Source organism: Amaranthus tricolor, chromosome 1 (genome assembly GCF_026212465.1).
Source record: "Amaranthus tricolor cultivar Red isolate AtriRed21 chromosome 1, ASM2621246v1, whole genome shotgun sequence".
NCBI lineage: Eukaryota > Viridiplantae > Streptophyta > Magnoliopsida > Caryophyllales > Amaranthaceae > Amaranthus > Amaranthus tricolor.
Window position 1 is genome coordinate 8218533 of NC_080047.1, and position 24790 is coordinate 8243322.

General features: G+C 32.0%; 2 protein-coding genes across 3 annotated transcripts; one reads left to right on the plus strand and one right to left on the minus strand.

Annotated features, from left to right (window-relative positions):
- The first annotated feature begins 316 nt into the window (after window positions 1-316).
- On the plus strand, window positions 317-7596 carry LOC130814698 (phosphatidylinositol/phosphatidylcholine transfer protein SFH12-like). The gene is made up of 15 exons (XM_057681227.1): window positions 317-648; window positions 1347-1428; window positions 1859-2120; window positions 2312-2411; window positions 2798-3064; window positions 3568-3645; window positions 4141-4242; window positions 4324-4373; window positions 5039-5138; window positions 5230-5325; window positions 5419-5457; window positions 5797-5911; window positions 6240-6622; window positions 7054-7128; window positions 7222-7596. Exons 2-15 carry the CDS (start codon window positions 1362-1364, stop codon window positions 7231-7233), a joined length of 1746 nt encoding a protein of 581 aa, XP_057537210.1. The 5' UTR covers window positions 317-648; window positions 1347-1361; the 3' UTR covers window positions 7234-7596.
- A 1887-nt stretch (window positions 7597-9483) lies between these two features.
- Window positions 9484-16559, minus strand: LOC130813413 (phosphatidylinositol/phosphatidylcholine transfer protein SFH6-like). Of its 2 annotated transcripts, none has more exons than XM_057680178.1 (15): window positions 16022-16559; window positions 15800-15931; window positions 14091-14394; window positions 13894-13993; window positions 13490-13756; window positions 13284-13361; window positions 13099-13200; window positions 12952-13001; window positions 12721-12820; window positions 12516-12614; window positions 12322-12435; window positions 11818-11950; window positions 10863-11260; window positions 9850-9924; window positions 9484-9750 (listed from the first exon to the last, which is right to left on the minus strand). In XM_057680178.1, exons 2-15 carry the CDS (start codon window positions 15831-15833, stop codon window positions 9730-9732), a joined length of 1875 nt encoding a protein of 624 aa, XP_057536161.1. In that variant the 5' UTR covers window positions 15834-15931; window positions 16022-16559; the 3' UTR covers window positions 9484-9729. The 2 variants fall into 2 exon arrangements, with proteins under 2 accessions (XP_057536161.1, XP_057535438.1); XM_057679455.1 differs by having other exon boundaries at window positions 11800-11950; window positions 16022-16387.
- Between the last annotated feature and the right edge of the window lie 8231 nt (window positions 16560-24790).

Genomic DNA, 24790 nt, shown 5'->3' on the forward strand with positions numbered 1-24790 from the left:
CTTTCCATTCACTTTTTTTGTAGATTCTAATATAAAATTTGAAATAATAATTTTAATTGTGAGTTTTAAAAAATTCTAAAAAGTCAATATTTAGAAAGTAGTATATATTGAGAGTTGAGACGAATCTAATAAGATCCCTCATACATATGTTTTTTCTTATAGATCAATAAGAAATCGTAGTCAAAATTTAACACTAAAATTCGTAAATTTTATTTGACAAAACATATAAAAACGAAAGGAATATTAATCAAATTCCGTTTATAAAATAAAAGTAAAAATCTTCAACTAAGGGATAAAACCATAATTCTAAACACTGAAGCAACATAATAAATGCCAATGGACATAGTGGCTTGCATTTCTCCCACAGCCGTCTAACTCTATTCTTTCTTTGTCTTAATCTCTAATTTTGTCACTTAATTTTGTGACTTAATATACAGATTAAGACTCTGTCAATGGAATTATATGAAACAATATGTAACAATCAAAGAAGAAACTTTTTTTATAAAAATAAATAAAAAATAAAAGATATTGCTGTCTTGTAATCCTGGTTGTCTCCTAACTAATGTGAATAGTCTTTCATCTCTATAACTCCTTCCCAATTCTCTTTCCTTCCTTCATTTTTGGCTTTCCAAGCAATTTTGTTTACAGGTAATTAAATTTCCTCTTCCACCATTTTCTTTTTAAAAAATAAAAAACTTTGAATTAATACTTGATATTATGAAGCATTTCTTGTTATGCTTTTGAACAATCTTTTTGGTATGAGTTTGTTATGATTCTGGGATTTTAAGAGATTTTCTGGGGTTTATGAATTGGATTAAATGTTTTATGTATAAGGAAATTATTTTTATTTTAATACATATTGTTGTATGAGTTTAATGTAAGACATAAATCATGAAAATGTTTTTTGGTATTTATCAATGAATCCTTTTCTCCTCCTCATGTTAATCAAAATCTTCCTTGATCCGTATAACGGATTATATAAATAACTCGTCAAATTATATGCACTTTTATTTACGTAAACTTGCAGTCATTCGGAAATAACTTCTGTAAGGTTGTATATATCAGATTCTCAAACCCGTTTAGATGGGAGTCAATTAATGGCGTTAGTCATAAAATGTTGTAAAAATCTCGTTTCTCTTCTTAATGTGCATCAATTTATCAATATCTTATTGATCTTTGATAAAAATGGAACATAAATGGAACAAATTGACTAGAAAAATCAATCATATATAGTATTAAGTGCTATAAACAGCTATGTTTATCGTTGTTATTAATGTGTTATATTTATGAGATTTTTGGAAAATCAGCATTTGCGTAATGAATAATTAACCTTCATTCATTTGCAGGATTTTTTTTGCATTATGAGTGTACAAGCAATGGCTATGACTGATACCATGTCTGCACCTCTTGCACAACCCCTTAAACCAGGTAAGAATTCTGTTTAGTGACTATTTGTAAATGATGTATGGTCTTTCTGAGGATTTTTCCGAGGATCTTTTTCGAGTCGAGGGACTCTTTGACCGCATCCTCCTTTATATGTATGGGTTGCCTCATCCTTCCTTCTCCATACCCTAATCATAGTTTCTATGAGCGGGATATGTTGGGTACGATAATGATGGTGTAAATGATGTAAAGAGTTCGAGTTAGGGGTGGGCCCATGTGTCCTTCGACACCCGCGAGCACTAAGCTCCAAAATAGTTAAAAAAAAAATTATTCCATTAAACAATGACAAAATGTCAAAGTTTTGATCCTAAAAAATTTGGTTCAGTAGATGAACCAATAGATCAATTTCAGTAGACATCCACATAGATTCTGTAAAACTGATCATTTTTCGGGTTTTTTGTTGCTTCCTTCTTAGGGCTTGAGAAAGTTGAACTTGAGAACATTGATGATGATAAGAAAACAAAGATGGGTTCCTTCAAGAAGGCGGCTTTTAGCGTCTCGAGCAGGTTTAGGAATTCGCTAACGAAGAGAGGCAGAAGAAACAGCCGAGTCATGTCTGTCGCTTTTGAAGATGAACATGATGCAGAGGAAATGCAGGCTGTAGATGCATTTCGTCAGGCTCTCATCTTAGATGAATTACTGCCTTCTAAGCATGATGATTATCACATGCTTCTTAGGTAATAACACTATTTTCCTAGACGAGAATCATTGGATCGTCTAGTGGCTGGATACTTGCCTTTTAACTTTGCGACAAGGGCTCTATTTTCACCCCTTATACAAAAAAAAAAAAACGCTTTTGTCTTGGACAATTTATGTAGACGATTAAAATTTTGTTGAATTATCAACTGAAAATGTGTAATTTTTACAGATTTTTGAAGGCTAGGAAGTTTGATATTGAGAAATCCAAGCAAATGTGGTTTGACATGCTTCAATGGAGGAAGGAGTTTGGTGCTGACTCAATCATGGAGGTAATTACACATCAGTGGGGTCCCACCTAGTGATATCAAAAAGGGCATCTCCGATTGACTCGTAGTAATAATATCTACAATTTCATATAAATAAGAAATTCACGTGATTTAGTTAGTCATTTTAATATAGTCTATTATGATCTAAAACTAAAGAACTACGAATCAAAAATTTGGTCTATCTCAAATGTAGAGGAGTTCATTCGGGTTAGGTGTTTCGAGTCGGTTTAAAATTGGATTCTGTGTCCATATTGTTTTTTACATAATTGTAAATCATTTTTGAGGTCGGGTCAAATCGGGTTCGGTTACAAAGTCGGATAAATATCGAGTCTGTTTTGAACACCTTTGATCATATCGATGTTTACTCATTGTGTTTGCCTTTCTCTTAGGATTTCGAGTTCAAGGAAGTTGAAGAAGTTAAAAAATACTATCCACAAGGACACCATGGTGTTGACAAGGAAGGAAAACCTGTGTACATTGAAAAGTTGGGTCAGGTTGATCCAAACAAGCTGATGCAAGTTACCTCGATGGATCGATACGTTAAGTATCATGTTCAAGAGTTCGAGAGAACGTTTATCGACAAGTTTCCGGCTTGTTCCATTGCTGCTAAGAGACACATTGATCAAAGCACCACTATTTTGGATGTTCAAGGAGTGGTATGTATGATAACATAATCCCATTAGCTGTTATTTGAACTCCTCTAAAATCATTTTAGTCGGATATTGATCCTAAATTGATTGTCAGTTAGTGGTGGATCTACAGAGGGACTTGTGGACGCCATGGCACCACCAAAACAAGAAACAGCTATTCTTGGACGTGACGGCTTCATAATGAGAGCGTCAATTTGGGCTGGACTAATTCGTGCGTGTAACAATTTGGGCATTTTTTCATTTTCTGGGCATTTTTCAATTTTAATCTTAAAGGTATCAATTTTGTTAAAGTATCAATTTTCAAAATTGAGACCTTTAAAGGTCAAAATTGATAAATGCCCAGAAAATTGAAATATTATTACACGCGTGAATTGGGCCGGCCCAAATTGACGGTTTTATAATGAGATGGTCTCGTCCAAGTTTTTGTGAACAAAAAATATATTGAAAACTTTTTACCAAAGAAAACTAATAAGGATGAAATATTAATCTTTGGGATGTTTTATGTGCAGGGACTAAAGAACTTTAACAAGGCAGCAAGGGAACTTATCCAGCGCCTTCAGAAAATAGATGGTGACAACTACCCTGAGGTACGAATTCGCTTAAAAATACTCTAAAATAAGTTCAAAATCGACCATAATTTGCTTATTTTGATTCGTGATTCGCAAGGAAATTAGTGAATCATAACACAGTGAGTCCACTGTCCCACTAAATTTGCCCCAATCTTCTACTTTAGTCCGCCCCAATGAATTAGTTTCTATTATTGGACATAATCTCATCCCTTTTATACTATACATTCTCTTTTTTATTTCTAAATACTCCACTGCTTTAACTCTCTATACCCAATTTCTTAGCCTCCGAGCTAAAAACTAATAGGGCTAAATGGCTGGAACATAGGAGAATATGTTAAAACAATTCAGTATTGATAGAATTTGATATTAAATGAGACAATCCATGGGCTAGCGGGCTCGGACCTAAATTCCCCTATGTCTCTGTTATCCTGATCCATTTTATGACTGATTTTCAAGCTAAAAATCTTGAAAAATCTTTGCATTTTCTTTTATTTTTATTTGTGCTTTTTGTAGACCTTGTGTAGGATGTACATCATCAATGCAGGATCTGGCTTCAGGCTATTGTGGAGCACTGTTAAGTCTTTCCTTGATCCCAAGACCACTCAGAAAATTCATGTAAGAATTCAACAAATATGTTTTTTGGCTTTAGTATCACCATGTTTCATTAGAAGATTAACTTCTGGTTTTCTTGACTAGGTCTTGGGCAACAAGTACCAAAACAAGCTGCTTGAGATCATTGATGCAAGGTAACTATTCTTTTCTTCTACTTTTAATGAAACACCAAATCTTTTAGGATTAAGGCTCTAACATTATTATTGCTGTGTACTGCTAATGAAATTTTTCATTAACCTAAAGGTTGTGTATGGTTTGAAGATAAACATTTCAAATTTTATTTTATTTTAATTGTTAATCAGATTCCAAGCATCATTCCTGACCTTTAGGGATCTTAAATAAAAGTAACTGATAAAGAATCGGTCATATAAAAACATTCATACAATTCCAATCAGTCATAGTTTAGATAATTTTTAATTTAAAAATAAAAGGATTTTTCTTGTTACGTGGGCCCCATATTCTTCATAGGTAGACCGCCTCTTAGAACCGGCCTTGCAACAAAAAGTTAAAAGTAAATTCAATGAGATGAGAAGAGAACAAAACAAGGGATAGAGAAGAAAAATTAGAGTTTGTTTGACAAATGGTTATTGGTTAGAGTTGTTAGCTGATTAGACCAGCTGAAAGTTGGTTGAGAAGACAAGGGATGGTTCATCCTTCCAAACTTTTTTCCCTTTTGAAAACAAGTAAAGAAAAATGTATTCCTACCTATCCAAAGTCCAAACACAACATAACTCTAGCTAGAAAATCACATTGTTTAGAGAAACAATAAATCCTAATTTCAATATGTTTGTACTACCAGTGAATTACCAGAGTTTTTGGGTGGTACCTGCACTTGTGCTGATAAAGGTGGCTGCATGAATTCTGACAAAGGACCATGGAATGATCCTGAGATAATGAAGGTTTGTTTTTGTGCAGAAAATTTGTATCTTCATGTTTTCACTGAATCAATCCTCCATGTTTTAACCATTTCTTCCATTACTTGTTCTGCAGATGGTTCGTAATGGCGAGGCCAAATGTGCCACAAGGGGTCCCTTCCCTGTAATTGATGAGAAAACCATAGGTGAAGATGAGATGGCAAAACCGAAGGTATCTAATTTCTATATGAACTAAATTTTCATGTAGGATACTTTTTTTTAGTGTTTGTACTAATTTCATCATGTTTTTTCGTATTACATGAAGGCGTTCGAGCCCGAGGATTATCAATTTTATGCTGTCAAAGTAAGTGTTTAAAAATAGTTTGTTGTTATTAAACATCTTCATAACATATGCTTAAACAGCTAACAAATCAGTCAATACTTTTAGCTCGTCAAACCTGCAAGAATTCCAAAAAAGCATCATTTGTCAAACAAACACTAAATGTAAAGTGTTTCATGCAACATAATCTACATAAATACCCTTCATAGTTTGATATTTATATCCCTTAGAGTAAGACATCAATGAAAGTTTAATTATAAACCTTACTATTTTTAGAAATGTGACAACTTTTTTGAACATTATAAAATAGTAATCTATATCTAAGATAACAAGAAAGGAGTAACTAACATAAGAGTTTTACAGGAATACAAAGATGTACCAAGTACCTTCCAGTATGACAACTTCATCCCTATGGTAGATAAGGACATGGATAAAATGTGGATCAAACCTGTTCAAAATAATACAGATTTGTCCAAAGGTATGATATGCTGCTTATAGCATCTTTTTTACCCTCTTTCTGTAATTGTAACTAAGTTTTATTAGGTACAAGAGGAAATCACACGAACTACCTATAAATTTTCAATTAGACTTGTCTAAACAGTCAGTCGGGCAGATCGGTGGGTTTCGGGTCGGATTATTTTTGGTTGAATCATTTTTGATCAATTAGGGTCGCATTTGAACCCATTTTTCAGTTCTTTTCGATTGCGGGTTAGATTTTCGGGTTATAACCCACTAGCTTTCGAGTCAGATTAAAAATCGACAAGTCTACTTCTGAATGTTACTAATATTACTTCTTGAAAATGCAGGGTGTTTCCCATTAAAAAACAGTTTCAAGGGTTCTAATCAGAAACTCAACAACCCTCTTATGACCGGTCTCATGTCCGTTGTGATGGGTATTGTAACGATGATCAGATTGACTCGAAACGTGCCCAAGAAACTCACTGATGCAACCTTATATTCCACCCCATCTTATTGTGATGACTCCTCCGCCAACTCGCACAAATTGCCAGAACATGTGATCTCCGAGGAAGAGTATTTTTCGATGATGAAGCGCATGGGAGAATTGGAAGGAAAGGTGATTGCTCTTAGCGCAAAACCAGCAACCATGCCCCCCGAGAAAGAGGAAATGCTCAACGATGCACTGAACCGCGTAGATGTGCTTGAGCAACAACTCTCTTCAACCAAGAAGGTAGTTTCTAACAAACTTTGTGCATTATGAACTAGTAAACATTAGGATCATTGACATAAATCCTGTCTAAACTTCTAGGTCTGAGAAATTATTGCATAAATAAACCTAAAGATTGTGTACCTAACCAAAACAACCTAATCTACATCACTTGTTGATGGAGTATATAACATACTGGTCACAATCATCAACTTAAGTTTTTGGTTAAGAAGATTCCTTAACATGGTATTAAAATTTAAAAGCCATCATGATGGAAGGTCATTGGTTTGAATCTTATCCACTCGCTAGGTATGAGAAGGGTTTGTGCTGCACCGACACTTCTACCCCACAGCCGTTGCATGAAACAGATCTTTGTACTACAATTATCAGCTTAAGCTCTTAGTTATCGTTTCCTTGACACTTATTAACCCCATAATCTATATGATTTGTTGCAGCTTCTCGAAGAGGCAATGCAAAGACAGGAGGAGCTTCTAGCATTCATCGAAAAGAAGAAGAAAAAGAAGAAGATGGTATGCTATTTCTCTTAATTTACTTCCTTTCTGTTCACCATTTCAAAGTTTTAAAGCCTACACTCAAAATTTTCTTCTTGTTTGCCATTGCAGTTCCTGTTTTAAGTGCAGATCATTTCATCCGGTCAGAGATAGTAGGCGACTAGGCGTGAGATGTCTGTGTACTGCTTGCTGTAATGTAAGGCGGAAAAGTCTCTAACATGGTGGCGGTTGTGAGTTTTAGCCCTCGCTATCCCCCCCTCGAGGCCACAAAGATTGTTAATCTGTATATTACTACTACTACCACCACCGCATTTTTTTTTTTTTTTTTTTTTTGTGTCATTCTTCTAATTGTATTGCGAAAACTATGTAAATCCTATGAACAAAACTGAAACCTCAGTCTACCATTGATGTCAGTGAGAGTATGCACCATTGTGTTTTGTGACAAAAATTGAATGAGATGACCTGTGAACTGTGAAGCTTCTCCTATTGTTGGCTCCAAGAAATGTTTTCATATAAAGAAAATCGCAAAAAAAAAAAAAAGCGGGCTCGTGTTTTCAAATTCCCAACATTTCATTACTCTAATTAAAAATGATTTTTAATTTGCAACTTTACATAAATAGAATGTACACAGTACCAAAACAGTTTTAAATACAAGTATCAAAGCTATGTGTGTACCTTTTATCGACTTTATCTACTTCTTTCATCTGCAAATTTATTGTATTCTTTCGATCTATTTTACTACACACAACAATCAGCCAATTTGGCTGAGGGTAATACTTTGTTACAATATAAAGATCAAAGGAAGTATTTGATTTAAAACTGGCAGTTTAAGATTTTTTTTATGACACGGTAAACTAAAGGGAGGGAAAATGCAGGAGGGGCAACGAGAATTAAAACTAGGCTCCTGCTTAAAAAAGACACATATAAATAAATCCTATTCTCGCAGATATAAAAATTAAAAACACTATTTATGATTCACTAAAAAAAATTTCGCACCCATGCCACCAAGTAGTTATTTTTTGTTTGTTTGCTCTTGAATTTTAAATTATATGACAAAGTGCTGAATTGTTGATATTGTGATCAAAAAATATATTTTTTTTTAATTAATCAATGAATAACCCAAAGTAGGGACTATATATAGTAACCAATTAAACAGACAGAAAATAGCTTGACTTTTCAACATTAAGAATGCTCAATGCATACAACTCCAACTTCTGTAACAAAATGTCCAAATTTTAAATCCTAATAATATAAAATACATCACATTATTCCACATACAACCGATTTCAATTTTCGTTTTCAACAGGGGAGATACTGATAATAAAGCTACTAATAATATCCAGTTTGGTATAGATATCATAAGGGTAGGATTAAAGGAAAACGGTTAGGCATTTCCCTTCATGTTTGTTATGTATTTTGGTAACCATTTTCATTTCTAAAGGGCTAAAAAAAAAATTCCCTTATTTGTTACCACTTGAAAATCTCCTTTAATCGATTCCTTTCCAAGCTTGGCCATTTGCATTTTCCCTCTCTTATTTTCATTCTATTATAGAACATATGATAGAATTTACCCAAAAGACTAATTAAGTAAGAGACCTCAATTACCCTATAAACCCTACATTAGTTGCTCGTACAATCAATGTGCAACAAAGTCCTATTACCTTGTAATAACCTCAAGTAAGGCCCAAATTCCTCATTGGTCACAGTTGGCCTAACCCAGGCCACCACTCCAAGTTGGATCCTCGTTGGTCATGGCTATGTGCCTACATTGGTCACAACTGGCTTAAACTAGGCCACCATTCTAAGTCAACTCTGATACCATAGTTATAGAACAAACGAGAAAATTCACTTAAAAGACTAGCCTTAATAGGCCTATTTACTCTAAAGGTCCCACATTTCTTGCCCATAAAACAAATGTGAGACAAAACCCCGTAACCTTGAAATCACCTCTAAATTCATTCCAATACATCCTTGTTATTAAATCTCCACCCTCCTGTTTTCACTCTATCCATAATACTAATTAATAAACTCATGAGTTCTCCCTTTCTTCACCAATCTCTTTCCTGGACATTTTTTCTTCTTTTGAATTTATCTATTCAGTATTTCCCTTAACCTATTGATGCCAAACAATCAATAAAAAGACTTATCAATACCATTTCTCTTTACATTTTTCATTTCATTTCCTTTTATTGACAAGAGGACATTTATAGGCTGGCTTAACAAATGATAGGGTCATATATCACTATATTAGTACACTTTATATTGCATATCAATGGACCTTATAGTTTTAGATTATAACATAAACATCATAATATCAAAAAATTTAAGAAATGTAAGTGTCCAATCAAAGGAAAAAGTACCAAACCACACAGGTTTCCAGAAGATATAAAATTTTATAATTTTTCTTCTACCCACCCCTTAAATTGAAATTGGGAGGGTTTTAAAAATAAACATCACAGTTTTACTGCATCTCTTTACATCATTGCGAGCAGTAGCTCTTTTGACGAAAAAAAAAGTAGATTTAGACTGACATGGAATGCTTGCATATGGAAAAGACGGTTTCGCCTCAACTCTCAGTATCGTCGAACATCCAGACTCTTACGCTTCCGATTAATCCGCTCACCAGCAAAATTTCTTCTTCTGTTAGGCAACAGCAGTAGAACACAAGGGTCAGTAAAAACAAGGGAAATGATTTCACATATTAGTCGAGTGAATCCATTCTATTTATTCAGTGCTTACCCGATATTTGGCGTTTTCTTGACGGTCAATATAAGCAAGCAGCTCTTCCTGCCTCATCAAAGCTTCATGGAGAGCCTGCATAGGAGAACTCAATATGTAACCATTGACTTGCATAAACACTCTAAATAGCAAACAATTATATATACTAGTATTTCTTTGTTGCCAATGAGCACAAAACTCTAATGGCATGTTTGGCAACTTGATATTCATTTCCAAATGCTGAATTGGCCAAAATACTATGTTTGACAAATCTTTAATTTTGGGCCAAGTATCAAAATTTGAAATACCAAGTATATAGATGTCATTTACAATTCTTGAATTTGAATGACAAAATCAAATTTCCTATTTTCAAATGAATTCTACGTTAACAAACACTATCTAAAAGGAATCATATAAAAACACCATGAAACATGGTACCTGTTTACAACTCTAAATTACACATAAAGGGCACTAGAAGTTATTATCACCAAATACCAATCCATGTTTAGAAACCTAGACCCATCAGAACCGGCAAGTTTGAGTCCAGGTTCAGATATGGTCCACCAACAACTAATGGGTTTTGGTCCTTGTTTAGTTCGACTCAAACCATGACCATCCTTAAATTTGCAATCAATAACAAAACAGAGTAACAAGAAATTTGAACAAAATATTAGGTGAGACATAAATTCTATTAGCAATTATATATCTTACCTAATGTTAGGGAAACAACAAACAATTATTCCATAATCAAAAAATTGAAAATTATGATGGAAAAATAAGGTGCGGCATAGCAGCAGGTCAGTTCTACGAATAGTGACACTGCATAGTGCTGTATGATATTACGACTTAGTATCAATGAAAAAGAAGCAAACAAGGACATTGAAAAGAAGAATCGAAGGAAGAAAACATTGGGAAGTGATAGCACAAAAGTATCAAAAAAATAATATGCAATGAGATCAACAAAAAAAAAAATCGACCATCATGAAAGCCTTCGCTCCTGTAAAAACAAAGACCATCAAATTAAGCAGTTTTACCTTTTTGGTTGCAATTAACTCCGCCTCCAACGCATCCACACGACATACAGCGGCATTCAACAACTCCTCCTTCTCAAACGGCATTTCAGAAGGTTTTGATTGAAGTGAATCAACTTTCTCCTCAAGCTCACCCAGCCTCTTCAGTACATTGGACAAGAGGTTTGCTTCCATGAATGCTGGAGGCGGTGAAGGAGGACGAGATTCTTGGGGAACTATATTTGGGGTAGCATCAGTAATAGACTCACGTCTTGGAGATACAACAGGTAATATTTTGATCACACGGCCTGCCAATGAGCGGAAAAGTGCAAGCACGGCCATGACAAATGTCATAATCATCATCACGAAACGAGCTCGAACTCCTTCAGGACTCTTCTTTGTATCCGGAGCTTGAAGTGTCCCTGTATTGAGAAGTTTTAACATTTCGGAGATATATACTGGAGGAAAACCAATGCCTGATTCGAAATTAAATTTAGCTTAGCTTTCTTATGGCCTCCGGCTTTCAAAAAAAAATTACAATCACTAAAGGTCTCTTCAAAGACAGGCCAAACTAGCAAAAACAGCTTAAACACTAAAGCAACAAAAAGATCGACAATGCACATCAGTGAGTCAAAAACAACCTATCTTATGGCTGCATTCAAATTAGAGTAATATTTCAGACTAGAATAGAACTGGTCACTAAATTTGTACGACATCAAATCAGACAAGTCAAAAATGTAATACAAAAATAAGATTCCAACAATAGCGGCAGGGCAATAAAGTGAACTGAGAGGTCAAGTTGATGTACAAGCTAGATGACAACGCAAAATTCTGGTTTACACTTGGCATATAGTAAGATCATAGTGAATCACTGAAGGGATGCAATAATACCATATAGTTAATGTCCATCGAAGTACACTAATAAAATAATAGATAGAAGAAGCACTGTCCTAAATATTACCAAAGCAAACTTGCTCACTTTTTGAAGAATAAGACCTTTGAACAGATGATGGCTTCTTCCAGCAAGCATCAACAGGCTTGTCGACCATGGGAACATACTCATCATAGCCTGAATAGCTACCAGTAAAGCCAGTTTTTCCAGGTACCTTAACCTACATGGCCACAACAAAAAAGACATGGGTATTATTTTCACCTTCATGTTCCAAGATCATTCAAAACATGAACGATGTATATTTTATAGTACTAAACTTGCTGTAAATACTTCCTCCATTTTTTACAAAATATACCACTTCACCTTGTCACACTTGCAAATACACATATATCTTCAATAAACTAAATTTCATTGATAGAAGTTATTATAGTATAAAGTTAGACGAATTAAACAAAATTCCGCATGACCATATTTCTCCTAACATATAGAGTACACAAATTTGAGTACAGGGGAAATTGTGAATAGTGCCAAAAAGATAAACAGTGCACTACAAAAACTAAGGAAGTACTAAAACAAAAGCTAAGATTCTACCTCTTCGCGGACAGGAGTCAATTTCAAATGTGAGTAATTCATTGCTGCCTTAGGTGAAGCAATATCTTCAGCTTCAGATCCGGACTCGGCAGTAGATGTGTCACTACCTTTCAGCTGTTTAACAGTATGTCATGAACTAAAAATAACATCTCAGAAGTTTAGAATAAATCATCTCAAGCACAGAACAGTCATACCATTGGAAATTGAGGCTTAGCATAAGCAATAACCTTTCCATCACTACTCAAAACTTTAACAACTTGTCTAGCACGCCGTGGTTCTCCATTAACAACCATCTTCAGAAAAATGAAAATGCAAAAGGTGATTATTCAAAGCATTCTACAACATTTGAACTTTTGTCTACAAAGCAGAGAGAAGGGAATTATGGAAAGAAAGACATACCTTATAGATCTCAGGATTTTTCCAAGGTCCCTTGTCAGAGAGCATACATCCACCTTGATCGGCACAGGAGCAACGCCCACCAAGGAACTCTGGTAACTCACTGCATATGTGGTTAGTCGTAACCCACATTACGAGTAACAGTGCTGTTAATGAACATTCTAAATACTCAAAAGGAAGCTTCTTACTACACCAAAGGATGAACAGGGCGAATAGATGAGGACATGAGACTACCTGGCATCGATAACTTCAAGTAATTTGCTCTGGAACTTGTTGCCAAGAACCTACAAATACAACTTCCATTAGCACAGCAATTTTTAACCTCAAACCAAAAGAATAGAACAAAGATATCTTAACAAAGGAAGCTGTGATTCATCATACATGAATCTTTGAGGTGGTTTTTGGATCTAGGAAAGACTTGACAGTGTTCCACAAAAGCCTAAATCCCGGACCAGCATTAACAATGAACATCTGATAAAGGGTCTGCACAAGTGTAACCACTATAGTTAGAATTGTCTCTGATCTAAAGAAGTGTGTTTTTGGATAATTAAAATAGAAGTACATACCTCAGGATAATTGTCACCGTCAATCTTCTGCAATCGTGTTATAAGTTCCCTAGCAGACTTGGTGAAATTTTTCAACCCCTAGATTTGTCCAGAACAAAACTTCAAAACCAAGGGATATCTCTATACAAAATTTTACCACAAAATATGGAAACAAAATTTTAACAAAATATTGAAACACAAAATTGCAACGTTTGTAAACAACATACCACACCCTGAACATCTAAGATTGTAGTGCTTGAATCTATGTGCCGTTTTGCAGCAATGGTGCAAGCTGGGAACTTAATTGCAAAAGCTTTTTCAAATTCTCGAACGTGGTATTTTATATATCGATCCATAGTAGTTACTTGCATAAGTTTGTTCGGATCAACTTTTCCCAATCTTTCAATGTAAATAGGTCTACCCTCTTTGTCCACACCGTGATAGCCATGGGGATAGTAATTCAAGACATCCTCTATCTCCTTAAACTCAAATTCCTGTTAGCATTAATAAATCATCATAGAAGACAAAACAAAACTGAAAACTTATGACAAGAGAAGAAACATTCTTCTACAAAACTATAAAGAAACATGAGTTTATTAAAAAAGTTAGCAAGGTTAGAGAAAACTATTACCTGTACAATAGAATCAACATTGAATTCCTTCCTCCACTGAATCATATCAGCCCACATGCTCTTCGCCTTTTCAATATCAAACTTTCTTGCTTTAAGAAACCTGCACAAAAAGATGTTAGAAGTACTTTAGCCAACTTTGAAGTTGACAAAAAAACCGAAAACAAAAATAATAGAAGACACCAATGACCCAGACCTACCTCAACATCATGTGATAATCATCGTGGTCATCAGGTAAAAGTTCGTCCAAAATCAAGGCCTGCCTAAATGCATCAACAGCCCGTAACTCTTCTACATCTCGAATATCCTCTATAGAAACTGAGCTGACACGTCCATCACTTTTCCTTCTGCTACTCTTTTTCTTAAGAGAATGCTTTAATTTGGTTGATGCATTTATTGCTTTCTTCTTCAAAGACCAATTTTTTGACCTTCTCTCATCCTCTGAGTTCTCAAAATCAGACTTTCTTTCCCTTCTTTCGTCATGTACAGAGAATCCCTCAAAACCTGTGAAGTTTGAATAAAAACTACATCACTGTAAAATAATAAGAGCAGCAAAAAGTCATTTGACCACAATTAAATTACATGTGACTTCAAACTCATGTCTCATAATGCCAAAATTAACAAAATATATATATATATATATATATATATATATATATATATATATATACAACAAAATGAAGAAACTTAATTTAAAAAATTACACATAAGGTCAACCAAAGAGCTCGAAATTAGAAACAATTAGGGAAAAAGATGAACACCATCTCTAGTGTGAAGAAATTCAAATTCACAAATAATGCAAAATAAGAATTGAGTTAGTTCTTTGATGAAAACAGCATCGCTCCATAGGGTAAATTCAGAAAAATAAACAAAACGGTGGTTCGTTGTTCAACACAAATACTAGTCAATAATGTATATCACATTCGAATAAATACCTAAACAAAGCTTGTAATCCATTAGACTAACACCACCAGCAATAAAATAACAAACATCATAGGCTAACAATGCCATCCAACACCAACCAAAACTGAGCTTATCAACATGACGGCATACTAGAAAGTTCAATCTAGAACAATCGACAGACTAAAGCATGCTCAGACCAAGTGACCAATTTCATTATTTCCAAAATGCAACTTCTGGTCCTTTTTTGACTCAACGCTAGGGCCGTTCCTAACCCTAGGCTAGGTAGACATCTGCCTAGGGCCCAGAGCTAGAATGGGGTCAATACCTCAATTCATCAATGTTGTCATGTAGAGCATAAAACGTTGTTTGTAAAATTGTAACTATATTTTTGCCAAACACCCATTAAGACCAAAATCGACCCTATATAGAAAGGGCTCATTTCTTTCATTTTTCTTAGGGCCATAAATGTCAGGAACGACATTGATCGGGGTACACTAGAGAACCCATATAGACAAGGGAAGAGGGAATTTTAGCACTGACAGAACGACACACAATTCTCTCCCAGGCTCACAATATTGTCACGGGAGTGCAAAACACATAGTATGAGTCTTTTAAGGCCCGTTCATTTTACACTTTTACTTTTGTCATAAGCCACCTTCACAGAACAATGAAACACATTTTCACAAGCAAACCCTAGTTTCCATCTCCTGTGAATAAAATAGGAAAAAATACTAAAGCCCTATTTTCTGCATTTCACAATAGCCACCAAAAATAGAACAGTAAAATACAGCAAAACATCCATAATTTAGAATTTTCACAGGGATACTAGGGTTTACTAATTTTGGGAATCTAATGTCATAGCACCAACCAAAAATTAGCTACAAAATCAAGAAATGAGCGAAGAAAACAAATAAAAACACTGGAATACAGTCATATGAAATTCACCCAACAAAAATACCAAAAAACAAAAAACATTATATTTCTATCAAAGAAGTAAAGAACTTACAAGGTCGAGCAAATCGATCAAGAGGTCCCGACATTTCCTTAATATATTATTAATTAAAATTTACGAGCAATCCAGCATCACCAGAACGCTCTAAGAGCAAACGATCCTCCTTTACTTTCACTTCTCTTCCGCCTGCATTTCAATTGCAAATTTAAAAACCCACGTAAAATTCCGAAACCCTAAATTACAAATAAACCATTTAAAAAAATCAAAAGCCTATACCTCAAAAAAGCTGGAACTGTAGATCACGAAAAAACGGAGATAAATCCCAAGTGATCTAAATTGTCGGTGCTAATTTAAGGAAGAAAGAGAAGAAAAAAAATCCCAAATATTAAGGAAAGCTGAATTTTTCAGAGGATAAATAACAATGGAATTTCAATTCTACAAAAACAATGATGATGTTTTTCAGATGCAGTCAAAATAATTTAAGAATATTAATTGAAACTCTCGTTGTAGGAATATTAATTTAGGATGGAATTAAATTAAAATCCTCCCGAATTTGACGGCGATTTTAGGGTTGGGGAGAGAAAGAGGAGAATTTGAAGAGAGAGAAAGAGAGGGGAGCAGGAGGAGGAAAGGGTAGTAGATGGGAAAATGATTTGGAATGGTAAGAGGGTAAATAGGTGGGACCTACTAGAATGGGTCCCACCGGAGATTAATTTGTCTTAATAGCCACGTGGCGGTATAGTTGGTAGAGGAGTGGGACGAGACGAAAAGGAGTACCACTGCAGATGAGCCTGTAAGTTGCAGCTACTTTAGCTTCATGCTTTAGTCGTCTACAGAAAATAGCGGTAAAATAACGATATTTTGGTAATGTAGTTTTTGTTTCGGAAAGATTTGGTACATTATGATCACTCATATAATTTATTTTTTAAATTTATTTTATATATTATGGCTAATATGTATTTATGTAAATTGTTTAATTAGATATTTTTATAATATTAATTTTTTTAATTTTTAGGTGTAAATAATCATAATAGTACATTAAATTGTGTAAAAAGTCAAAAACAACAAGTATAATGAAACTGAGGAAGTAGTAAAAAAATTGACTTGAATAGTCTCCTCCTTCTTAGTTCTTACATCTATTTTATTTTGCATTGTTTTTATTTTAAAACGTTATATTCATATTCTACTATTTCTGTAATTAATTTACGACCTTGAAATTTCACCTATATATTTTAGTTTTTTTAATATTATTTACATATTTTTATTATTCTTCACATGATGTAACTTCTCTTAAAAGACATTATCTTAAAAAAATTAATTTATTTGCAAATAATGCAAATTCAAAGGGACATTACCATAATCATCCTATGTTTCCAAATTTTCACTAACTTTATTACTAAAAATTTAGCTCTATCTTCACATAGCAGCTAAATAACAAAGACAAAACACAAATACACGATATTATATACAATTATAACAAAAAACATTGACATAATCCCCTTGGTTTTATTATGAAGTATTTGCTACACTTATTTAAATTATTTCTAATTACTTGCTATATTATTGATTTGGTAAAAAATAATTATATAAATATTTACTTTATTTTTATTTTTCCCTTTTACACCTCATTTGTTTTTTCTTGGCGTGCTTATTAATTTATAGAGCTGTAATGCTTTTTTAAACATAAAGATAAAAGTATTAATTTCTTAATTTGTATGTAAAAACTTTACATAGCAACTAAAATATAACAGAGAATGTTCTATATACTCTTTTATCCTATAAATTTTATTACACTTTTTTAGTCTGTCTAATTATGTTTACTTTATTTTTATTTTGATTATAACCCTCATTATTTTTTTATTTTCATTTACGCTATTTTCATCTCTACACAATTCTCCAAATTTTTTATGAAATACTTTTTTGTCCATTTTCAAAATGTCTACACCATTTACCACTTGGGGTAAATTGATAAGTCAAAAAAGTAGAATTCAGTCAAACACCTAAATCAATCAATAAGTTCAACCCCTCAAATCAACTAATATTACTTCTACTGTTTTATTTTTTTATTTTTTCATATTCGTACAAATTTAAAAGTAAAATAATTGTAATTATGAGTTTTAAAAATTTTTAAAAATTGATATTTAAAAAGTATATATTGAGACAAACCGATTAAAATTCCATATGATATGTTTTTCAATATAGATCAATAAGAAATTATAGTCAAAATTTGACGCTACAATTTATATTTTCTTCTCCCTGTGTTTCATTTCAAATGTCATTTGCTTCTTGCATGTTTGACAATGCACTAGTTTAATACATAATATCGATAATTGTGTATAATTAAAAATTTTTAAAAGTAGATATTAATAAACATTATGTTGAGACAAATCAAATAATATTTTACTTGATTATGTTTTGATACGTGAATAAGAATAAATACAAATCAAGAATGATTGATAATAATAACTCAAAACAAATAAGACATTTGAAATGAAACGGAAAGAGCATTTGAGAATAACATATTTCTTTCGTTTCATAGTACTCGCTACATTTCAATAGTAGCACTTTTCATCTTCAATGTTGTTTTGATAATTCCAATTCATGCAAAACAAATAATATAATCTCATGAGATCTTTTTTTTTCATCATAAAATCTAGTATTTTAATATTTAATTTTTATAATTATTCTTTCAATAAAAGTAAAAATATTTAACATCAAAATATATATTAAATTAGGTAAAAAAAATATGCTTCCTTCGTTCTTATTTACTTGCACCATTTGCGTTTTTACACTCAACAATGTACGAATTAATAGTTAATATCTCTAATTATACATATCAAAAATTTTAAAAACTCTAAATTAATAAACTTTGAATCGTGTCAATTCAAATAAGATATTATATAATTATGTTTTAATTTATAAATTCAATTTACTTGATAAATATTACTGAAATCAATTATATTGCAAGTAAAAAAAAACGGGTGGAAGTAGTAAGTATCGGCTAACAGAGGAGTATGAAAGTAGAGTGAGTATTTAACCAACAACTTGAATCCAACAATTAACGGACACCAAAATGTTATAGTGGCAACTGCAACTCCCCATAAAAGTAGTTTTCCTAGGAATATGTGATAGTGTGATGTGACAGGCCCGGTAACTGCAAATCTACAAAATATGTTTCACCAGTCACTTGTCATTGTCACGCCAATACAAGCTTAAAATAGCACACCAGATATACTTTTCCTCTTTATGATTATTGATTTTCTACTTCTAGAAGTATGGAGTTATTTAAAAAAAAATAAAAAATAGATATTAATAATAAATAAAGAGAAAGAATAAATTATATAGATGAAATTAAAGAAGAGTAAAAATCTACTCCCTTTATTTCTTAATAAAGTTTCACAAGGACTATTAACGAAAATTAAGAAAAATAAAATCTTTTAAATAGTAAATGTATTATTTTATTGAATATCCCCTTCGTTTTTATATATTCTTTACAAATAGAATTATGAACTTTAGTGTCAAACAGTGACTATGATTTCTCATCAATTTATATGATTAAACATATTTATGTGGGATCTTGATGGATTTGTCTGAACATATATTTTCTAAATATCAACTTTTTAGAACTTTTAAAACTTACAATTAAAATTCTTTGACTTTTAAATTTGCATTGGATCTGCGTAAAAAATGAATGGGAAAACAAATGAATATAGAAGGGGTTAATAAATTTGATGGAGAAAAAGTGAAGACTACCAAAATAAAAAAAATGTTAAAAAAAGTTAGTAGAAAAAATATGGAAAATAAAAAACATTTTTATAAAGTTAATGAGAAGCATTTGCAGACCATAAGAAATATAAAATGTTATAATAAAGTTAATGAAAAATATGTAAAGACCATAAACATTATTTAAACATTAAAACAAGGACGAACAAGATTATTTTCGTCCAAAATTTATGAGATAAATAGAAATATTTTTTATAGGAATAACAAATGAAAGACCAAAAATCACACGTAAGAATTCAACGGATAGAATATAAAAGAAAATGATGAACATTATATAAAATAAAAATAATGCAAAATGAATAAAATGGACAGAAATAATACTCCTACTGTTTCTTTTTGTTTGTCCATTTTAATTTTTTCACATTATGAGAGAGAAATTTAAATTTGATTTTTGAAGTATATATTCAATACAAAATATATTCATGTGGCACCTTGTTATATTCGTCTTGATGCAAAGAATTTTAATTTATAATTTTTACAACTTTTTATTATGCGTAATATGAGATATCGAGATTCAAAATTTGCTTTAAAATATATAAAAAAGTAAATTTTATAAACAAAAAGAAACGAAGAAAATAATTAGTGTAAAAATAAATGAGAAGAATAATTTTAAAGGATAAAAAAAGTTACAATGTTGATAGAGTACACAATGATGAAGTACGAGTAGACAATAAGACTACTTTACGTGCATACAAAGATTTTTTTTGCCTGCTTTTTAACCCCACTTTATTTGCCACTTTTGTTGCTATGTTATCTCTAATCAATTTCTCCATTACTAGTAGTTAATGCCTTTTGACAACTCATGAAATTTGGTCGACAACCCCATTATCCTTTGACGAGACCAACTCCTGTTTTGAAGCCCATTTTTGAACATGGGTTATCATTACTAGGGAACACATCACTTTATTTTAGAAGTACTCCTAGTTCTTATTATTAGCATGTGACTTATTTTACAATCACACTTTGTAAACTTGAGGGATACTCTATTTTTACTTTTGAGTCTTTGAGGTGTTAGTGATGTTGTGATAGTAATATATTGTGAGAGAAAAAATATCGTTATTAGTATTATTCTCAATAGGACTGAAAAATATCTTATTCTATCAATTGGTTTTTAGTAGTGAACTTCCTTTTGGTTTATAAGCGTGTTACCTTTCCTCTTAACTCCCTTTTTTTTGGGATGTTGTTAATATTTAGAATGTGAGAGATATACACACACAAAGAAGGAAACAAAAACTCTCCTCAAAGATGATAGGGAATAATATTCACCTCCTGAATTCTTGGACAACTTTCTTAAGGATTGTGGAAGCCATTTCTTGAAAATAGCAAACCAAACAGGCTTATCTTGGCCACAATTCTGTGGTCTACAGACCTGGCGCATATGTGGTGGGTCTGCAAAGTAGCAGCTAAGATTTCTCATGTTTGAAGGTAACAAAACCAAAACTAAAAAACACCAACAATCAATTATTCCAATTTGGGCACCGACAATAAATTGCAAAACGCAATCAAGATTCATGAAAGCCCATGTGTAGTACAATGACTACACTTCAACAAAGAGAAATCACTTCAATTTCTCAATCAAATGGGTTATACCCTCAAAACTTGAAAATCAATTAATAGCAATTTTAATTGCTTCTTCAAAATGTGTGAATCTGTAGCCACACAAATATCAACAAAGTGTTAATCTGTAGTCACACAAACATCAACAAAGTGTGAATCTGTAGTCACACAAACAATTCATCAAGCACCTTGTGTGCATGAATGAAAAATGGGTAAAAACCCTAAAAATCAAAATGAATCAATTTGGATTGAAAATTACAGCAATTAGTAGGTAAAATCTTCTACTTAATTGCAGTAACAAAGAACTAAAAAAGATTCAATCAAACTCATAAGAAAAATAATTAAACCTTAATACATCTTCTTGACTTTTTCAAGAAAACAAGAAAACCAGTGGTCAATTATAATGGCAGAATACCAGGTTCATTGGCATCATATTGGTCCTGTACAATTGAACCTTAAGCCTCTAACCTGTCTTCCATTCTTATTAATTTTCAATAGGCCGCCAAATGCTCACAGACTTTATTCTTTTACGTGTTTCCGCAATCAACAACCTTTTTTTAATGGCGGACAAGGAGTAATAACGCCATCTGTGAGAACATTTCTAGCGAACAACTTGGAGAAAAATTTAAAAAAATTGAGCAATGTTAGGTCTTAATCCTGCTCTGATACCATATTAATATTTGGAATGTAAGAGATACACACATAAAGAAGAAGGAAACAAAAACTCTCATATATTGATCATGAAGAGAAACAGATACATATATATAAGGAGGCTAATCAAGAAAGCTAATGACACACATTAACTAACTAACTAACTGCAGTAAAGGATTAACTTGTTGTGGTTAACCATTACAATCTTAAGTGCCAATAGTTGCCTATACCCAATTTCATAGATTCTACACACTGGTAACACAATTATTATTATTAACTAAGTTCTATAATACCTGCACCATTTTGATTTATCATAAGTATTAAGGAAATGATTAATGGATAACAAAATTACCATTATTATCCTTACATAGTGACAACAGTGTAAAAGATAATGAGATATGAAATCATATACATATTATAATCCAGGAAATTTTATGCCATGTGATATTCATACAACACAATTTGCCGCTCAAATCTATACAATTTCATTTTCATATGTTTTTTTTGCATTGAAACTCTTAAATATCAATTAAATTTAATTATATCAAAAACTCTTGGTCTTCATCAATTTTATTCATCTTTCTATGTATCATATGCTAGATAATAAAACTCTTTGTCTTCTAAATTTAATTATACTGAAGATGAAAAGACAAACTTTTAAGATTCTTTGTTAGTGCCACATACATAGCTTGCCTTATTGGGTTTTTGTTTTGTTGCTATGTGAATATGCAATTGTATCTCATAAATTTTATGGATGTAGATATGGGATAAAATAAGGTTTATAAATTGAGTTCAAATTTAAAGAGTTGAGTGGAGATGAAATGGAAGCAAAGAGAAAGAAGATATTGATGAAGATGATGTTTAATTTGTTTTCATGTTGACATGTTGTATAGTTATGGATATCATAATAATCAAATATATGTTGTTTTGATGAAGATCAAGTTTAGTAAGCATATGAGTAACTTATGTTTTAAATATTACTTCTTTCAAAGGGTTAGTAAATATTTTTGATTAATTATACTAATATTAGGTTATTTGATAAACTTAACACAAATTGAAGATATTGTATTATAGTTAGTTGATATTTTTTGGTTATGTTCAAATTTTATGGATATAATTGTTTAAAATAACATTTGTATCAATTTAACAACAATGTCTAAATTAATATCACTTTTTTTATATAAAATAGTTCTATAATCACGTGCATAGTACGACTAAATACCTAGTATGAATATAATAGGGGTAAATTAAACAATTTATAAGTTACTTTATGACATATTATATAAAAGCACTACCATGTCCCTTTGAGTTGCTATTGATAGTGATATTTTATAAGGTACAATGTGTTACTAATAGTAGCAATCTCAAAGGGCATAGGGAGTACTCTACTCTTCTATCCTCGAGGGATTGCTCTTGAGTCTTGACATAAAGACTACAAAAATAGGAAAATAAGTATGTAGCAATAAGGTATTGTAAATTGGATTATATTCTTTAGTGGAGTAATTATAAGTTTTAATCTAAGAAATTGAAAAAATTAGACTCTGATTTTAGTGGAAAATTATATGTAGGGTTATGCTTAAAAATTAGTAATTGGATAAATTTAGTGAGACAAACTAAGTTAGCATCTTGGAAAAATTAGGAACACAAAAGGATTAATCCCTCTATTCCTTTGAAATTAAAAACATCATTCTTTAAAAGTTGTTTTATTATTTTGCGGTTTGTGTATAAGATAAAAAAAAGTGAATAAAATAAATAGTTGAATGAAATTAAGAGAGAAAAATATTATGGATGAGATTAAATTTTTTTAAATAAAGATTAATTTAAATAAAGGGAGTAAAGTAAGTGTGAAATACTAAAATCAAAAGAGTTGAAAAATCATGGGGAAATAGAAATGAGTAGGATGAAACTGTATGTTCTAGTGGAAGTTATATTTCTATTCTCTTTGTTCTTTTGAATTTGCAATACGAGAGTTGACACATAATAAATTTATGGAGAACATTTGATTTGTTGATTATATGAAAAGAAAGATGGGAACTACGGTAAATGGTGAAGATATTTCCTTAAATTGATGTGTTACATACAAAACAAAAAAACAAACATATGATATAAGTATGGTGATTTCAAAGACCGAGTTGGAGTAATTTATAGTAACAAAATAAGATAATACACAAATAAATGAAATAACAAGTGGAATACTTAAAAAAGAAAGAAAAAGTATGTTGAAGAGATTAAGAAATACGAGTGAAGACCAAAGCTAAAAGAATGTGCATAGTAAATGAGATATACTTGAAATAAAAATATGTGCAATTTTATAGAGATGGCATTTGTGCATAAGACAACATTCTTTACACTTTGCATTTGTGCATTTAGTAGTACCAACTTTTATTTGTTTGCATTATTTATATAATCATATATTTTTCTTTGATCATGGCTATGATCAGTTTTAACTCATATCTCGTTGATTAACGCATATCCATATATTTTTTACAACTTTCAATAAAGTATACATTTTTCCAACCCTTCAAAAACACTCACTTTTATACTTGTAACAGTTTCTTATGCGAGTCAAGAGAGTATAAATTAATGGCCTTAGTCTTCTTTGTCATAAACACTCACTTTTATATCCATACGTTTCCGTGGTGAAGTCATGCGTTTTACACGACTATACCGCGGTCCGATCGCGCGTTTTACGGGGTATGTCGGTCTGGTCGTTCATGACTAGATGCTAAAATTCACTGTAAACTTTAAATGGTCGTCATTTCTCGATCAGTTGTTGGAATCGAGCATATATTATGTCATTGGAAAACTCTTGAAGTCTAGTTACTAATGTCGCAAACCTTGGATTAATACGATTTTTGTATAAAAACTTATGCCCAAAAAATTGAACATATATCAAATTTCAGCACAAACAAACTTTAAACGATTGTCATTTCTTGCTCGATTATCCGAATTGGGCATATAATATATATCATTGGAAAGATCTTGAAGTCTAGGTTCTAATGTCGCTAACATTGCAATTATGTAATTTTCATATCAAAGTTATAGCCAAAAGAG